The sequence below is a fragment of the Pogonomyrmex barbatus genome, unplaced genomic scaffold (assembly GCF_055798465.1).
Source record: "Pogonomyrmex barbatus isolate J1 unplaced genomic scaffold, ASM5579846v1 scaffold19, whole genome shotgun sequence".
Taxonomy (NCBI): Eukaryota; Metazoa; Arthropoda; class Insecta; order Hymenoptera; family Formicidae; genus Pogonomyrmex; species Pogonomyrmex barbatus.
The window spans coordinates 4,057,935-4,078,571 of NW_028297115.1; the positions used below are offsets into that span (position 1 = coordinate 4,057,935).

General features: G+C 33.4%; 1 protein-coding gene and 1 long non-coding RNA gene across 3 annotated transcripts in view; one reads left to right on the forward strand and one right to left on the reverse strand.

The window, feature by feature from the left end:
- The first annotated feature begins 769 nt into the window (after positions 1–769).
- The window catches only part of LOC148936937 (uncharacterized), a 48,317-nt gene continuing 28,449 nt past the window's right edge, over positions 770–20,637 (forward strand). For both annotated transcript variants that reach the window (XM_089075747.1, XM_089075748.1), the window contains exon 1: positions 770–1,849. In XM_089075747.1, coding sequence (XP_088931873.1) covers positions 1,241–1,708 — 468 coding nt within the window. In that variant the 5' untranslated portion in view covers positions 770–1,240 and the 3' untranslated portion in view covers positions 1,709–1,849. The remainder of the gene's footprint in view (positions 1,850–20,637) is intronic.
- On the reverse strand, positions 6,060–8,102 carry LOC148936938 (uncharacterized). Its single transcript, XR_016138908.1, has 2 exons — positions 7,474–8,102; positions 6,060–7,031 (listed from the first exon to the last, which is right to left on the reverse strand). It is a non-coding gene; the product is annotated as an uncharacterized LOC148936938 (long non-coding RNA).

The following is a 20,637-nucleotide window of genomic DNA, read 5'->3' on the forward strand; positions in this document are numbered from 1 at the left end:
TAGTTATAATTTACACATAACTTTTTTAAAATGTATAATAGAAGAATTATTACGCAATCATAATTAAAAAAATAAATAATCAATTAAATCAAGAATTAGATCATCATTAAATAATCAATAATTAATTATTTAATGATTATTTAATTATTGATTTAATTGATTATTTAATTATGATTGCGTAGTAATTCTTCTATTATATATTTAAAAAAAAAAGTTATATGTAAAATTAAAACTATCATTGCGGGTAATTTGGAGACTCATATAACAGTTTTACACGTTTTTAAATTTGCAATGTGCAAATAAACTTCTTGTGCTACAATTGTATAGGATTACATTTACAATTAAATGTATGTGTATAGAAATGATATGATATGATGTAATGTGAAATAATTTTAATTTAATGTGAAATAATAACTTTTACGTATATAAATATTACTTTTTATAATTATATTATTACAAATTTAAATTTTAAATTTACAATATAGTATTCATTTCGAAAATATTTATTTTCACATTTTTATTAATAACTTTTTATTGTTATTAAATATAATTTGCCTTATTTTTGAATCACTGTTTATATGTCTCAATCAATCATTTATTGTTTTATTTTTAGGAGATCGCAATTGTTTTTCAACTGTTTCTTTTAACTTCTCAACTATTTTTATTGAATATAATCTTCCTCATTTTTAAATACAATTTCGCGAATTCCTTATTTTTTTTAATTTAATTTTTAATATCGGCTGCTTAGATAGCTTAGATAGTAAAACATTTAATATCCAAATCTGCAATGATAGTTATAATTTTACATATAATTTTTTTTTAAATATATAATAAAAGAATTATTACGCGATAATTAAACAATTAATAATCATATTAAAACAATCAATTAAATAAATAAATAATCATTAAATAATCAATAATTAATCAGAATAAGAAGGAAAGAAAAAAAAGCGCGACATATAGAGACATCGCGGTCTCTCACTCGCATTAGCGTCGAATGTGTGAAACAGCAAAAAGACACCGAAATCGGTATCACGTCTGATTATGCTTTCTCTCCCGATCGTACGTCTCGCGTTAAGGATGCAACATCGTATTGCTCCCACTATTTTTTCCCTCCGCTCCGCGATCTCCTTCGCGCTCCGCGAAGACACGCTACACATACACGCTTCGTGTGTATGGTAGCGGCCGCGTATCGAGCGCAAACGCCGTTCCTACTGGTGCGTGAACATAAAAATTCGGAATGTCTGTAAGCGACAGTGCGCAGTCTAGTGTATATATAGATGTCTGTGCTCTGGTCGGCAGCCGGGAACATCCGATGACGAATACATTCGTCCCCTTTGAGTCGATGGAGGATGTGTTAAGATCCGTGTGCGAATGCGCTCACACACGGAGGCGGACCACCGGTACAAATACGCTCGTCGCCCGGAGAAGTTGCGTGAGAATGCGGTTTCACGCGAGACGGGAGCAGTCATCGAGAATGCTCGACAGAGCAACGAATGCGCTCGTTGCTCAGGGCCGCGTTGAGGAAGAGGGATTGAAAAGTCCGTGTGCGAGTGCGCTCGTCGCCGAGATTTCGAGGAGTCGTGTGAGAGTGCGCTCTCACACCAGACGGGAGCAGTCACGCTTGGTAGAGCAACGAGTGTGCTCGTCGCATTTAGTAGAAGGATTTGGTACACCAGCTAGTTTCGAGAGCACGCGGAGCCCCTGATTGTCTCTAGGATTCAGAACCGGAGACTGATGCCGACTTGTCTGACCAGCCGGCTTATATATCCAGCCGGCGACTTCTTCCACTGGCCTGGGTACCACTGGAAAGTGGGGGTTCCTCCTGAAGGGGCTAGCGGAATCTGTGGTACGTGTTCGCGTGTTCGCGACGTGACTTGTGGAATGTGCTTGATTCGCATTGTGGCGCGAGTGCGCCGGCCTCGTGTGCGGGCGGATATTCAGCCCGCAAGGCCTTAGTAATGGCTCAGCTGTTACAATATAAGATATAAGTTTTCACTCTATTAATATTTAAAAATTTTTGGAAAGATTTCCAAGTAATTTTAAAAAGATTTTATTTTTTCCACCAAACTTTGACATTTTAAATCAGTGCTCGGAATTAGTTGGACATTTCAGCCTGATTTCAGAGGCTTCATCACCATTCGAGACTCAGCGACTGAGTCGCTGAACGGCTGTGTCTGAGGAACGTCGCCATATAAGAAACATGTTATCCGTACGTCTTTCGTACGCCCAAACTGTCACTTAGATATCTTCTTTGCTAAATTATTTTTATTTTTATAAATAAATAAAACATTGAATTTTCTATTATTAATATATTATATTGTGTTTTATTTATGGGTGTTTTATTTCAAACGTAATAGGTCAAATATCTCAAAAATATAAAAGATACGGAAAAATGTTTCACACAAAAGTTTTATAGCTTCGAAAGATACAAATAATGACATTATTAATTAAATTGTAAATGTATTATTTTCGAGATTTTTTATGGTCATCATTTTTTGGTATATGTATATTTTTCATTATGCAATATGATTCCTCTAGTTCTTTTGGATATAAAAATATTATATATATATAATATGAAGACATAAATATCAAAAAGTTACTAATTTAAGTTTTGTTTTTGTCTTGATTGCAAGTTGTTAAAATTAAAAAATCATTGCGCTCAGTTGCTGCCTGAAACTCAAACGTGCGGATGCGCTGTGCGATGTGCTGCTCGATGCGAACTATGCCGTACTCCTACGCATGCTTTTCCCATTTTAGTGTGAATTGTGTTCATCTGATGAGTAACAGCCTCTTAGTAATCATTATTTCGTTTCTTTTAAAGATGACATAAATATGTACGGGCACAATAATTATTAATCAACGATTTTATTATCGTTGGGCTCATCAAATAAACACATCTTATCTTTATATTTTATATCCACTAAAGATGATTCAAACTTGAGTCGAAACGGAGTTGTATTACATTGAAGTTTTGTAATAAAGAATGTTAATTGCGCACTGTTAATAGTATTGATTCTCATTTGCCTTATTATTTCACATTAATTAATAATATCATCATTTTTCCATTTCAAAACTATAAAACTTTTATCTGAAACATTTTTCCATATCTTTTATATTTTTGAGATATTTAACCTATTACGTTTGAAATAAAACACCCATAAATAAAACACAATGTAATGTATTAATAACAAAAATTCAATGTTTTATTTATTTATAAAAATAAAAATAATTTAGCAAAGGAGATATCTAAGTAACAGTTTGGGGCGAATAGAATACGGATAACATGTTTCTCATATAATATTCCTGAGTCACAACCGTGAACCTCGGCCGCTGAACTTTGAGCGATGGTGAAAGAAGCCTCTCAAATCGGACTGAAATATTCAACTAATTCCGAGCACTGTTTTAAATAGTTAAGTCCCATCAAATATAATATACCGTTAAAAATTCATACAATTTTTATACAATTTTCCCTATATGAGATGTAATTAAAATAAGATAACAAACTTTAGAGCTGAACTCCCCATATCGAAACGCGAAAAAAAAATCCATATGAACATATGTCTGCAAATCCACTACAATACAATACATGAATATATTTTGCGAGTAAACTTGAATTAATAAAAACGAAAATATGGCATTGTTTAGACGATATATGTATATGTATGTGTATATAAAATTAATGATGGAAAATTAAGAAGAAGAGTAGGCTTGGATTCGTTCTAGAGAAGGGGTTGTGAAATCGAATAATTCAGGGAAATCTACTTCGAAATTGAGAAACAGGGATTCTTCATTATCGGAAAATAAGGATAAGGCTTGAAAATTGATGATTGATTCGTGGTCAAAATGGTACAGACGAATAATTCTCTTTGAGAGCGTAGATTAAGCATTCTATCGGATCGGAAAAGATATCGGGTAAAATTTGGGAAGATGATTCAGAAAGAGACTCAGAAGAAGGATTAATTAAGGTTGATTGTGAAGATTGTGCGTAAATCAGAAGTCGATTGTAAAGATAAAGGGAGGAGGAGCTCAGGACTTGAAATTAACGTTGACGGGATTAGATCGACCAATGTTCTTAATTTTTGTTCGGATTGTTTGGGTCTGCGTTTGATTATCCGTCGAACCCAACCACTGACGACGACAGACCACTGACGCCTTTTAGGGTTGTCGAGGCTTAGAAGCCGGTTCCGACTGATTCACTACGAGTGAAAAGGTAAAAGGATAAGAGGTGTGATGCGTGAGAGGAGAGAGAAAGCGAGAGAGAGAGAGCGAAGGGAAGAGAAAGGAAAAGCAACCGGGAGTCTTGAATAATCCGCACTGGTAGAAAGAGAAGGGGGGAGGGGATAACTAAGCCTTGGAAGCCCGCACCGGCGACAGAGACAGAGAAAGAGTAACCGAGAGCCGTGAATAGTCCGCATCGGCGACAGAGAGAGAGAGGATGAGCAACCGGGAGTCGTGAATAGTCTGCACCAATGACTGAGTAAAAAGAAAGACAAAGGGAGCCTTGAATAGCCCGCACAGAGGGACAGAGACAGAGGAAGAGGAAAAGAGAAAGAAGAGTAAGTTGAAGTAAGGTGGAAGAAGGAAATGAAGCAAAAATCCGAAGATTTGCGATTGGCGATTAATAAATAATCAAGGTGACTTACTGTTGGTTGACTGTGAGCTGAGTCGTTGCGAAACAATTCTCGATATAGTTTTGGAAGTTTGATCTCAATTCAGTGAATTTAATTATTAGTTTCAAGATAATTGAATGAAGGATGATGCTGGATAATTAGTGCTGAATGAAAAGTTAAGAATGAGTGCTCGCGAACAAGTGCTCGGATTAAATAAAACTTAGTGCTGAATAGAAAAATGAAAAGAAATGACTGAGGAATGGCTTTTATATTGAATGGAAAAATAATGTCTATACTAAATGAAAAATAAAGAATGAATCGCATTGCGCCCCAGAAGAGCCTCGTTTTTATAAGTTGACCAGGAGATTGATTTTTGTAGAGGAGGAATGTTGGTCCTAGGAATCTGAATAGGTAGAGGTAGCTAAGCGAAGTAAGATAAGATGCAAGCTAGATAGGATGTTTATGTTAGATGTAGTGTCTCGTTCGTGCTCATTGTATACTTATGCTCGATATACAGACTTGCAACAGATCCAATCTGAGGATTTATTCTTTTCACATTAAACAAAAAGATTGCTGTAATATACTTAAATAGTTGGAGTTGTTCTTTTTCTCTTACTTCATGAATACATACTTGTTCAAGAATGAGTTTTTGTATTCTCTATGAAAGTTGCGCGCGGGTGTCTAGTTATCAGATGGCAGCACCGCGCGGACACATGCATTACCACGAAAGGTGGCCGTCTGAGACGCTTCCAGCGCGACTCTAGTGCGCGCCAGGGATGCCATTTCATGTACGATTGCAGCCACGCTGCAGCACGTAGAGGGGATAGGCTGGCACACACACTAGCGCAAGCGCTCGTCCGTGTACGCTCCGCGTTTCGGCCAAATTCGAGCGGTAGAGAAGGAGCACCGACAATTGCTGTCTTCTTCTTTCTCGAGAAACGCTGTATCACTGATTTGAAGCTGGCGTCTCATGACATGACACGAATTAATCATGCGATGCCATTGTCGATTATTTTTACATATACTTTTATACATATATTTTTTTTATACATATATTTTATTAAGTTAATAACATTATTACAATATATTTTTTTACATAAATAAAAATTAAAATTTGTAAATACAAAATTCCACTCTTTGCCAATATATACGCTTTTTATTTGCAAAAAGTAATTATTATATTAAAAAAAATTTATTGTGGTCTTATAAAGATATTTAGATATAGCTATTAAAAACTGAATAAATATATAAATAAATATATAAATAAACAATATATATATATATTATATATATTTATATTATATATATATATATATATACCAATAAATATATAAAATAAATATTAGATATATTATTATATAAAAGGGAGCTGAATATAAAAAGGCCATATAGTTTTTATGATATTAATAAATAATAGATAATAATAAAATTAATAACTGATATGAATATATCAATCGCAAAAAGAAATTCAAATTATGTTAACACTCTTATCTTTTCATTATTGTTATTAGTTTTTAAATGTTTAATGCTTCTTTGATAAATTATTACTAAAAAGAATAATTATTACTAAAATAATATAAAATAAAATAAATAAAATTATTACTAATTATTACTAAAAAGAATAATTAATACTTCTTTTAATAAAAATTTAATCCACTTAAATTAATAATTAATAATAATTAATAATAATTAATCCATTTAAATTTATTTTTATATTTTTTATTTAAAATAATATTTTTTAACAATTATATTTCTTCCTCCTCTATTTCCTTCCGGGCCTCTTTCACCTCTCCGGCCACCTCTCCAACTATATGTCATACGTCCCCCTCGTTGCAAGGCCCATCTTGCACGGAAACGTCCACCACTATTTCGTCTATGAGACACTGAAAATAATTAAATGTTAATTAATATGTTTACATATATATGTATTATACATGATATATATGTTTTATTTATATACATATAATTATTTCAATAAATAATACCACTATCTTGCTGCTGCTGCTGCGGCTGCTGCTGCTGCTGCTACGGTTGTTATTTCTGTATAAAAAAAACTTTTGAAAAATCTAAAAATTACAAATTAACCAAATACAGATCTGGAAATAATTTTATTGGACTATCAATATTATTACGTAGGACACTTAAATATAATAATAATGTTCACAAATTTGTGATCTAGCAACCGATTTGAATATAACAGATTTCACAGATAATCATTTTAAAGATCCAATAAAATTATTTACATATCTGTCCAAATTGTTATATTTGTCAGCAAAAGCGTTCTTTTTCTTATCAACAAGTTTATTTGCTCCCGCAGCTGTTGTAATTGCAGCTCATGCTGCTCTCTCAATTGCTGCATTTGCAGTTCATGCTGTTTATGCTGCTGTTGCAGCATATCTGCAAATTTTTTCTTTTGCTCTGTAAAATACATAAACTATATATAGTAACATTATAATAGTATAATAGTAACATTATTATACTACTGATTATACTACTGATATCAGATAATGATAAAATTTTAATACACACGTACCGCGTACGCACGCAGCACACGTACACGCAGGCACACGTACACGCAGGCACACGTACACGCAGGCACACGTACACACAGCACACGTACACACAGGCACACACAGGCACACGCAGGCACACGTACACGCAGGCACACGCAGCACACGCAGGCACACGCAGCACACGCAGGCACACGCAGCACACGCAGCACACGCACATGCAGGCATATGTACACGCAGGCACACGTACACATAGGCACATGCAGGCACACACATACGATAATGAAGCATATTAAATTACATTGAAAATGTAATTTATATTTCTTAAATAATAATAAATTGTAATTAACCTGCCATTGCGTCGTCAAATATGCTGCTCACTGTGTCGCCGAATAAGAAAGAAACAATGATCTCAATTTTCCATTGTTTATTTCATGATGCGTGACGATTTCATTTGTTTTTCGTGACTTCTTGTACCATCTTTCGATCACATCGTGTATTGTGTATCCCCATCTTAACTTTTTAATATTGAAGAATATATTCGAGATTAAAAGGTATAACTTTCCATATACACATTTATACACACACACACACACACACACACACACACACACACACACACACACACACACACGTATAGATATATATATATATATATAAATAAATATATTCACATATACGTATACGGAGAGAGACGATTTAGGATCGTAAAATATTTTGACAAATAACAGAATCCTGATCTCTTTCCGTGACACACGCATACATATAATTTTCATATTATATTTCTATTTCTCTTTTTATCTTTTTTCGATTTTTTTGTCCTTTTAAAATTGATATGGAAATGTGTGACGAATCAATCAAAAAACGTAAATGAAGCTTTATAAAAGCTTGGCTTACTGATAATAGATATCAATTATGGATACGCGAAGTATCAAATAATAATAGTCAGTATCATTGTAGCATTTGCAATAAGAATTTTTCATGTAGTTCATTAATTTCTCGTCATGCAGATTCTGTATGTCATAAAAATAATCTTAAAAAAGGATCATCATTATCTAACAATGATGAAAAATAAAAAAAAATATCTCAACCAGTTTTTCAACAGAAATGGTTAAATATCGAAGAATTCAAATGTTGGTTACGAGAAGTACCTAACAAAATTTATCTTTTTGTTCAATTTGCAATAAAACTATTACTGGTGGTTTAGCACAAATATATCGTCACGCAGAATCCAAAACACATTTAGATAAATATAAAAGTTTCCTTGAGATAAATAAATCAAATCAAAATTTGCAAACGGAAGATAATGAATCACTTTTGTCGTTTGATGAGCGTAAAAAGTTAGCAGAAATTAGATATACCGCATTAATTGTCGATAAAAATATTTCTCATCAAACTGCAAAAGAGATTCTTAATTTTTTTCAACATATAAGATCCTAATATATTAAAAAGCATGAGCATGGGTCGTACAAAATGTAAAAATATTATTACAAACGTTTTATGCCCAATTGAAACGGAACATGTCGTTAACAAAATTCAGAACACAAAATTTTCAATATTTATTGACGAAACGTTTGATATTTGTAATACTAAATGGATGATTTTTATGGTACGATACGTTGACCCGGAGATATTAGATGTTCATTCACAATTAATTAAATTAATTAATATTGATGCCAAAGATTCCAGCGCAGAAAAATTGTTTTAAGCATTTAAATGTGAAATGTGGAAAATGAAAATACCATTTTTAAATATTATAGCTCTATCATGCGACAATGCATCTGTCATGATAGGAAAATTTTCATCATTTAAAAAAAAATTAGAAGAAGTATGTCCACATTTATTAACATTTACATGTCCTTGCCATTCCGCCGCAGTAATAACGCATGCTGTATGTAAAATACCAGAATTTTGCGAAGAATTTTTACGAAAAACTTCTAGTTTTATTAACAATAGCCCCAAACGATTATCTGTTTACAATGAATTTTCTGAGTGTTTCCAAGAAACAAATCACAAATTGTTAAAATTATGTGATACACGCTGGCTTTCTCATTACTTATGTGTAGAAAGACTTCTGGAATCTTGGGAAACAATTAAATATTTTTTGAACGAAATAATTGTAAGTGAAAAAACACAACGTGGAGAACATCTGTCGTCTATAATGGGTAATATTGAAACAAAAGCCTATTTTCTTTTTTTAAAATACGTTTTAAATTTCTTTAACGCATTCAATGCATTTTTTCAAGCATCAGAAACACGAATTCATTTATTGCAGCTAAAATCTTTACAGTTTCTTTTTCAAATTTGCTGAAACTTTTTAAAAGATGAATATTTAAAACCTTTTTCTGTAAACACAGTTTTCTCTTTATCAGAGAATCACAAAATTCTTCATAAAATTAATTTAGGTACAGAATGCGAAGAATATCTTACGAATTACTGATGCAAGGATACGAAGACGCAGTTACAACTGTTCGAACAAATTGCTTGATGTTTTATATAACTGCTGCAGAAGAAATTCGTAAAAGATTACCGATAAATAATAAATTTTTATTAAAATTACAAGTTTTTAGATCTTTTGTAAGCTTATTCAATACTGATAGAGAAACTTCATTTAATGATGTTTCTTTTATAGCTAAAACTATCGGTAGTGTTGATGAAGATGCTTTAAAGAAAGAATGGATTGCATTGCCATTAAATTTTACAATGAAGGAGAAGCAAAATCTTTCCAAATTAAATTTTGATAATCACGAAATATGTGGAAGGAAATTTACATCCAAAACATCCAAGTAATATTACTAAGTATCCAAATTTAACAAATGTTCTGAATGCTGTTCGATCACTTTCAAATTCAAATGCCGACCCAGAGAGAATGTTTTCTTCTTAAGTAATTTAAAAACAAAAAATCGAAATAGATTATCGTCGGCTTTCATTAATGCCACGTGCGTTTTAAAATCAGGATTAAGGGCGAGAGGAGAAACATGTTTAAACATGATGATTGAAGAAAAGTATTTGTCTCTTATGTCAACAGATAAATTATATGCTAATATTGCTAAAAAAAAACGCAGTACTTTAAGGCTACATGTCGTGAATGACAATGAAATTGCTGGTCCCTCGTGGGCAGGTTAAACATGTTAAATATTAGATTATTAGAATCTTGTCCATAGCAGACATCACGCTTAAAGAGAATAAGCGTGTAAAAAATCTTGTCCATAGCAGATATCACGCTTAAAGAGAATAAGCGTGTAAAAAATCTTGTCCATAACAGACATCACGCTTAAAGAGGATAAGCGTGTAAAAAATCTTATCCATAGCAAATATCACGCTTAAAGAGAATAAGCGTGTAAAAAATCTTGTCTATAGCAGACATCACGCTTAAAGAGAATAAGCGTGTAAAAAATCTTGTCCATAGCAGACATCATGCTTAAAGAAAATAAGTGTGTAAAAAATCTTGTCCATAGCAGATATCACGCTTAAAGAGAATAAGCGTGTAAAAAATCTTCTCTATAGCAGACATCATGCTTAAAGAGAATAAGCGTGTAAAAAATCTTGTCCATAGCAGACATCACGCTTAAAGAGAATAAGCGTGTAAAAAATCTTGTCCATAGCAGATATCACGCTTAAAGAGAATAAGCGTGTAAAAAATCTTGTCCATAACAGACATCACGCTTAAAGAGGATAAGCGTGTAAAAAATCTTATCCATAGCAAATATCACGCTTAAAGAGAATAAGCGTGTAAAAAATCTTGTCTATAGCAGACATCACGCTTAAAGAGAATAAGCGTGTAAAAAATCTTGTCCATAGCAGACATCATGCTTAAAGAAAATAAGTGTGTAAAAAATCTTGTCCATAGCAGATATCACGCTTAAAGAGAATAAGCGTGTAAAAAATCTTCTCTATAGCAGACATCATGCTTAAAGAGAATAAGCGTGTAAAAAATCTTGTCCATAGCAGACATCACGCTTAAAGAGAATAAGCGTGTAAAAAATCTTGTCCATAGCAGACATCACGCTTAAAGAGAATAAGCGTGTAAAAAATCTTGTCCATAGCAGACATCACGCTTAAAGAGGATAAGCGTGTAAAAAATCTTATCCATAGCAAATATCACGCTTAAAGAGAATAAGCGTGTAAAAAATCTTGTCCATAGCAGACATCACGCTTAAAGAGAATAAGCGTGTAAAAAATCTTGTTTGCGGGAGATATTATAAGAAAAAAAAAGCGAATTTGTATCAGTAATATGTATGCGTATAGTTATACATAACACACACACACACACACACACACACACACACACACACACACACACAGGGAAATATAAAAAATCAATTTTGCAATATTAAAAAATTAATTTTTAATATTACAATAATTAAATTATTTAAATTATTTTTTATTAATAATTTAAATAAATAATTTTTTACATTTCCCTCCTGACGGAAGAGACCACCACCTTCTCGCGGTTTCCGTCAAGCAACAATATATACGTTTTATATTTAGAGAAAATAAATACAACAAAAGTACAAGGAATACAATATACAAACGTTAAGTTTTTAATAATTATATCTAAATATCTTTATAAGACCACAATAAATTTTTTTTAATATAATAATTACTTTTTGCAAATAAAAAGCGTATATATTGGCAAAGAGTGGATTTTTGTATTTACAAATTTTAATTTTTATTTATGTATGAAAAAAATATATTGTAATAATGTTATTAACTTAATAAAATATATGTATAAAAGTATATGTAAAAATAATCGACAATGGCATCGCATGATTAATTCGTGTCATGTCATGAGACGCCAGCTTCAAATCAGCGGTACAGCGTTTCTCGAGAAAGAAGAAGACAGCAGTTGTCGGTACTCCTTCTCTACCGCTCGAACTTGGCCGAAGCGCGGAGCGTACACGGACGAGCGCTCGCGCTAGTGTGTGTGCCAGCCTATCCCCTCTACGTGCTGCAGCGTGGCTGCAATCGTACATGAAATGGCATCCCTGGTGCGCGCTCTCATCATTCTCTTTTCGGCCATTTTGCATAACGCATATTGCTCAAGATTGTGCTATGATTGATCTCTCGAGTGATCGTTCGTGCACTGTTCGTCGTGACTGTAAAATGGGAGACTGCTCTACGCTCAACACCATCAAGATTCAATGAAAGTGACGTGATCAAGAGTGCTGCCGGATATTGCAAGGATACATCATCACGCCGCGCTCGTGCTCACCACGTGGTGTTCACGTGACGGCAAGTGCATCCATGATCTCGTCTCTCCGTTTTGGATTCAGCTCACTTGGAGAGCATTCATTCAATCTCTCCAAGATCTCCGATACAGTTCAGCTCAGACTTTCTATTGTGTCGGCTCAATCAGCATTCCGCGTGTGCAAAACTCTTATAGTGAGAAGACACTCAAGACTATTTTTCAGTGACCACTATGATATAGACTAAGCGAATCGCGGCATCGACTATCAGACTATCGGGACATCGCTCACAGTTCCAGGATTTTTATAATAATATAGTTAAATCTCAAACAATATCTTATTAATAAAATGTCGAAAGCAATATTCTTATATGAGAGAAAATATTAATAATAACGCTTTGGGGGAAAAAAGAAGTGGAGTCCCTTAGACGTAACAAGATGAAACAGATCTTTCTATTATGCAGAGCAAGAGTCTATACGTCATAGGCTATAAAAAAAAAGAAAAGAATTCTGAGCAGCTGAAAGGGGCTTTCTTATAATAGTAATCATCTGCATGAGTGCAGAAGGTATTGTTCTTCCAATGATTATATTGTATGATTATTTTAAGGAAAAATTTGAGTCCACAAATAACGAGAAGCCTGTTGAATCACTTTTTGCATGCCATTCCTCTGACTAGACCCAGATTAATTTATTCACATGATGATTTAAACACTTCATTAAAAAGTCAATCCAAATGAACAGCCATTTGTACTTTTAATCCTAGATGGACACTATAGCCACACGAAGAATATTAAGCAAGATTTCATACGTCCAATATTGACGTTATAGAATTAGCTAGACAAAATCATATTTATCTGGTTAAATGAATATAATTCTCTGGGAGGTCACATAGAAGTTAAATTTGTTTTTTAAAATGAAAACCCTCATTTTTTTTATTATTCTTGTACCTGATTTCAAGACCTTCAAAACATTGTAAAGTACTTTTTTAGTAAGTATTTTCTGAGTTATAAGGCTTAAATTTGATATGCAATTTGACATAAAGTATAAAATATCTCGTAACTATTCTTTCTTTGGCAACTGTATCTTAATAATAATGTATCTAATACTTTTATGCATAGAATAATAAAATGAATTGATGCAAAAAGAATACATAGTTATTTTACAAAAAAGACGTCATTGCATATTGCAAATATACATTTTCTTAAACAGCAACTATGTATTTTCTATACACCAATTAATTCATTTCATTATTCTGTGCGTAAAAGTATTAAGATAGATCGGGAATAAGAGTAATCAAAAATGGGGGTTTCCACTTAAAAAAAAAAAAACAAAGTTGACCTCTATGATTTTGGTATGTCCATCCAAGATCAAACTGATAAGATCAGTAAACAGATCCTTTGAAACCTTACAACTTTTATTCAAATCACTTTTCTATAAAACTTATATATTTCTCTAAATATATAACCTATATTTTTCTAAATATTCAGACGTCCTGACTTTTTGGGACACCTTGTATATATCAAGTTCACTAAAAAGCAGAGACAAATGCAGATAATTTCCTTATAAATCATTTTTTGGCGATATTTCTAAAAGATTTTGCAAACATTATTGAATTATTGTACAAATGTTATTGCATACATTTGTATAATATAATTTTCTGAAAATGTTATTAAAAATATTTCTAAAATATTTTAAATATATTTTATGCTCTGTGTGCTTTTGTGAGTGAATGAGTGAGTGTGTGAGGGAGTGGATGGGTGGGTGAGTGAGTGAGTGCGTGCGTGCGTGCGTGCGTGCGGGTGAGCGGGCGTGCGTACGTGCGTGTATATAATGTGTTTCATAAATGCATGTCAAATTGACCCTAAAGAGTCATTTCAAGATCAAAAATATTTTTATTTCAGAAATGAATAAAATATATCAGAGCAATTTATCGTTCAGCTATGCTTCATGTTATGGAGCCAAGTTGACTATACAGGTTGTTTCAAGATCGACTTGATTTTTTTCTAAATGAAAGCGCAAATTGTGAGTCCCTTTGTCTCTCACGATCTGAGGTGCTTGTTTAGTATGAGTCCACTTGCTTCTCATGATTTGAAGTGCTTGTTTAACGGGAATCCCCTTGCTCCCTCTCACAGTATGGGAGTGTTCTTTCATTATTTGAGTAAATGTTTAAATATCTGCCCATTATTGTTTAAGTATAATAGAATTTGACATTCAATGTTATCGACAGTTGATAAAAGAATATTTCTCGAAATGCTCAAGAAGAGTTATACACTCCATCATATTTTCTTTTGTAATGAGTTGTTTTAAACAATCTTCAAAAAATCCATAAAAAGAAATCCGCACTTGTCAAGTTTGGAGATCTAGGACACCATGAAATAGGTCCACGACCTATCCATCTACCTGGGAATGTTCGATTCAAATGCTATCATATGGAACATGGAGCATCATCCTGTTGAAACCACATACATTCCGTAGTTGTCAAATCATGTTTAAGCAATTCTAACAAGTCATGCTGTAAAAAATATAAATTAGTAACCTAAACCTAATCATTTACATTTTCATTGAAGAAATAAGATTCAATTAGATTTCCATTTAAGAAAGACCACACTACACAATCAAATTCCAGCGTTAATAATTGACTTCGCGATACCAATGTGGATTTTCTATTATATATATAGACAATAATGACAATTGTGCCGATTTAATCCAGTGTTGTGAAACGTAGCCTCATCACTAAATGATACATATCTAAAGAATGTTGGCTTATGTTGTAACATTGTTTGTGCCCATCCACAAAACATTAGTCTTGCTTCTTTGCTTTTAAGGCTTCCATGGTTACTATTTTCAAAAAAGTAAATATTTTTACTGGTATTATCCGTGTCATTATATATTGTTGAATGCTAACGTGAACATTGCAGTTCACTTCATCAGAGCGAGGAGCAACCTAATATTGTACTGCTTCTCCGGTGGAGTTCTCTTATATACGCTGTATGAGAAGAAGCTAAGAGTGGAGGAAGATGAGGGAGGAAATAAAGATTGGCTAAAGCTATGATGGAGAGGAGATGGGAAGGGGAGAATGGGGGAGTCACTTCAATCGGGAGAATGGTTTTCCATATGTCACTTATATTGTAACCATTATCTCTATTTAGGTTGTCGTGATTTTTGAATCTCTATAGCCTCTCTTTCTTGGGAAACACGAGGTAATCGTAGCTATTGTTGTTGTTTTATCAAATAGTATTTGATGTCCTGTTTTAATGTTATGTTCTGATAATGCAGACTGTGTTTTATCTGACATCGCGTTGATGTTCTTTCATACGTATGTTGACCATTCTTCCGGTTTCCCCAATATACTTTGCCGCATGAACAAGGTATTTTATACACTCCTGCTGAGCTGAATGGGGGTCTTTGGTCTTTAGGATTTGTTCTATTTTCTTGGGGGAGCTAAAGTTCAGATGTTATATTTCTTCAGAATTCTGCCGATGCGATCGGTTGTTTCTTTTATATATGGGAGAATGGAGAAGATTTTTTCTCTCGTCTCGACGTGTGATACTTGTACGTCTGGCTCTCTTGTCTTGTTTATGTGTCTGTTGATTATTTTATTTATATCTTTTTTGTCGTGTCCATTCTGTTGTAGGGTTAGTTTCAAATGGTTGAGTTCTGTCTGTAAATGTTCTTTGTCAGAGACAGTGCTCTATATACAAATGAATTGATTGCTGACTGCTTTTGTATTGGATGATGATGTGATTCCGCATACAGATATCTATCTGTGCGTGTTGATTTTCTGTACTTACCTGATGACTTAAGCTGTTATCAGCTTTTTTAATCACTAGTACATCTAAGAAGAAGATCTTCCATTTTCTTCTATTTCCATAATGAAACGGATATTGGAATGTTGAGTGTTAAGGAAATGTTTAGGAATTTTCATAGTTCTGCTCTATCATGTCTCCAGATTACAAAAGTATCGTCTACATAACGGAACCAAACTTCAGGTTTCTTGGACGCTTTGCATAGGGCTTCTTTCTCGAGTGTTAAGGAAATTTAGGAATTTTCATAGTTCTGCTTTACCATGTCTCCAGATTACAAAAATATCGTCTACATAACGGAACAAAACTTCAGGTTTCTTGGACGCTTTGCATAGGGCTTCTTTCTCGAAGTTCTCCATGAAGATATTAGCTATTACAGGAGAAATGAGGGAACCCATCATCGCCTCCGAAGTTTGTTCAGTTTAGAATTAGTTGTTATAGGAGAAATATGTGATTTTCAAGCAATGTTCGATAAGGGGGATAAGAGTGGATGGCACTTCATGTGAAGACAATTATGTCTAGCGTCTCATTGATTGGGACTTGTGTAAATAGGGATTCTACATCAAAATTCACCAGCATGTCTCCAGAAAGTAATCGAATTTTTTGGATTTTCTGTACAAAGTCCGTCAAATTAATGATGTGTGATTCAGTGTTTCCTGTGAGAGGTTGTAGTCTTTGGGCTTATCTCCTCCCCCATCTTCCTCCATTCCTATCCTCTTCTCATACAGCGTATATAAGAAAACGCCACCGGAAAAGCAGTATCAGTCTGCTCCTCGCCTTAATGAAATGAACTGCAATATTCACGAAACATGTTGGCATTCAACAATGCATAATGACATGGATAATACCCGTAAAAATATTTACTTTTTTGACATTAGTCTTTGTTGAAAATTTTGAGGCATTAATTTCTACGTTAAAATAACATGATACAAGTGGAAGTTATGAAATTTCAAAATTCTGTGAGCTGTTAATTTTGGAATACCTAATTCGCTTTCAATTTGCTGTATTGATATATGAATTAATGGCGGTCATACCCAACAAGCAAGCGCTTATGGATCATCTCTTTCTGATAAATTGAGACATCTTTGCTGTACTTCACGTGGACATTGGTGTAAAACAATCTTGGCAATCAATGATTCAGATGCTTTGAGGAAACTGATTGTATAATTCTTCTACTTGTCGATAATTTATCGAAAAAAAAACACCGAGTGATTTTTTTCTAGTGTCTACAACAATTCATGCAATCCTATTGCAATAAACTCAATTCGTTGGGTGTATGAATACGTTCCATTATTATACTGAATGCAACGGCAGAGTCACATGAAACAGATTGATCTTTGAAATTCGATAACAAGCGTGCATAACTGTTGATGCGTGTGATAAAATCAAACTTTTTATAATCTCGTCGATTTGCTGCGACACATGTGCATGCATAATGATAAAAAAATGAAGAAACGCAAGCATAAGAAACTTCTTTTCAGGGAGGGTTCTTTTCATCAAAATATAACATATTACGTTAATAATGTAATTTAATTTTGAAAAATATTTTAAAAATATTTAAAAAATATTTGAGCAATTATTTTATCTAAAAAAAAAGCAGTAATGAACTAGACACAAAAACATAAAATAACAATAGCAAATAAAGAATCTCCAAAAATCCAAAATTTTTTGTGTAAAAAAAGGAAGGCAGATGGAGGTAGACGATGATATAAATAATATATTGTAGAAAAATAAATGGGACTGATATAAAAATAATAAGCAATTCACACTGAAATAGAGATGGAATTTGTTATTTGAATGGGTCGATCGATTTTCCTATTTAATAAAATAAATGTAATTATTAATTAATAAGATAAATATAATTATATATTTTCCAATGAATAAATATTTAAAATAAATATAAATATATTAGAAAGTGATGAAAAGCAACAGCGTAAATAAATAAAGAAAAAATCCGCTCTTGGCCAATATGTATGCATTCTTCTTAAAAAAAAAACCTCTATTTTTAATGTAAGAAAATGACTTATTTTTAATACAAAAAAACGATTAAAAATTAACTTCAATGTTATTTTGTAACTATTCAGTTAGTACACTTTTTATTTTGTCAATCGCAAATACATGTAAAATATTAAATATAAATACATATCTATATACATACCCGAGAAAAAAGTTTATATCATATCAGATATAATTATATATAATAAGATCTAGATTAATATTAAAAATTATATGCAATTATACCAAAATATTTATAATTCCATATCAAATTATATAAAATTATATTGAAATTATTTTCGGGTAAAAGTTTATATCTAATTATCCCGTGTAGGATTGCTAGTTCCCTATCGGGCTCCCCTGGTGGCGCATCCTAGACTCAAGAGGGAGATTCCACAGTGCGCGATCTGCCAGAGATACGGACACACTAAAAATGTTTTCACGACTGGTTCGTGGTCGGGCCCCGCCGTGACGCACACCCTCCCTTCTTATTCGGGGGCTCGAGCCATGCTTGATGCAATCTCTCCTGTCGTGCTCCAGGAGGATTATTTGTATATTTGCCAATGGCGTTGGAGGGTGTCGCCGCTGCAGTCCGACCTGCATCCATCGAGAGAATAGGACCATCATCTCTCTGGAGTACCGGTCGTGGGGATTCGAAAGAATACATGTATATATGTATATTGTAATATATATATATATATATATATATATATATATATGTATCATTGTATTGTTGACGTGTTATTCTAAAACACGTTATTTGCGATAAATATCATCACATGCCTCGGTAGTCGAAAGGATAAGATGCCTGCCCGGTAAGCAGGAGATCCAGGTTCGATTCCTGGCTGAGGTGGTATTTTTTCGCAAAATAATTACGAGTTTTCACGACTGGTTCGTGGTCGGGCCCCGCCGTGACGCACACCCTCCCTTCCATCAAGCCAGGTGCGTTATATTGGATAGAGAAGCTAAAAATTTTCCTCAGTTCTTATAGTATTGACATACTTCTCGTTTCTGAAATTCATTTTACTTCAAAAAATTATGTTAAAATTCCTAATTTTAAAGTTTATCATACGGCACATCCTGATGGCTCGGCACACGGTGGTATTGCCATTATTATAAGAAGCAAAATCAAACACTTTCTGGCAACTCCGCTTAGCGATGAACAAATCCAGGCGACCAGTGTGATTTTGGAGGACTGAGTTGGCCTATTGACCGTCACGGCTGCTTACTACCGCCTAAATTCAGTATCAAAAGTGAACGTTTTGAAGATTTTTTTAAGGTCCCTAGGAAACTAATTTATAATTAAGGGGGATTTCAACTCTAAGCACACCTACTGGAGGTCTTGAATTACCCTTCCCAGAGGACGGAAACTTTTTAAGGCAATACAAACCCTGAAACTAAATATGATTTCTTCAGAACATCCCACGTACAGACAGAGCAAAAATTCTGGACTTACTAGATTTCTGTATAACGAAAGGTATTGCCGAGAACTTCACAGAATGCAATCCATGTTTGGAGCTGTCATCTGATCATACTCCCATCTTGATCTGTGGCAAGCAAACTCATAATGAAGCAGCAGAAATGTATTTTATATAATAAATAGACCAACTGGACAAATTTTCGGAAACTTATTAATGTCACTCTTAATAAAAGTTAAAATCTAAGGAGGATATTATATCTGCTGTTGAACACTTTAATACCACAGTCCAAAATGCTGCGTGGGAGACCACCCCTTATATTGAACACAAAGAAAGTCAACTAAAATACTTAAAAACAATACTAGGAAAAGTGTTAGAAAAGAGACGACTAGCAGGCAATTAACTAGATGTCCTTTTATAAAAACTCATTTAAATCGCATTATTAAGGATCTTAAATAACTTCTCCTTGCTAATAGGAATCGGGGGATGCAGATGTATTTACAGAAATTGAGTGCGCAGCTAATGATTACACACTGTGGAAAGCCACTAAGAAATTAAAGCAACCAAAGATGATCTACTCTCTATTACGTAAAGAAGAGAGAGACTGGGCCAGGAGCGATATGGAGAAGGTTCTGACTTTTGTCAACCACCTACAAAGGGTATTCATCCGTAGAAGACTCAAGAGAACATGAGGCTGAGGCATTTCGCACCCTAAATACTCCGACTTTCTCTCAAGAATCAATTAAAAAATTTAGAAAAACTGAAGTTTCAACAGCAATAAAAAGCTTGAACATCAAAAAAACCTGGATACGACCTAATAACATCTACTCAGAGAACTATCTGATATAGGTGTTATCTACCTTATGCAGTTATTCAATATTGAGACTAAAATTTGTCCCTCCCCATTGGAAAGTTTTTCAGGTCAAAATGATTCCGAAACCAGATAAAAATCCTGAAGATCCCAAATCATATAGACCTATTAGTCTTTTACTATTAACTACTATTAACTTCTACAATTAACTTATCTACTATTAACTTATAAAACCTTGGAGTCTTTGTTGCTAATAAGGATACTACCTATAGTAGAAGAAAAAACTGATTCCAGTACAC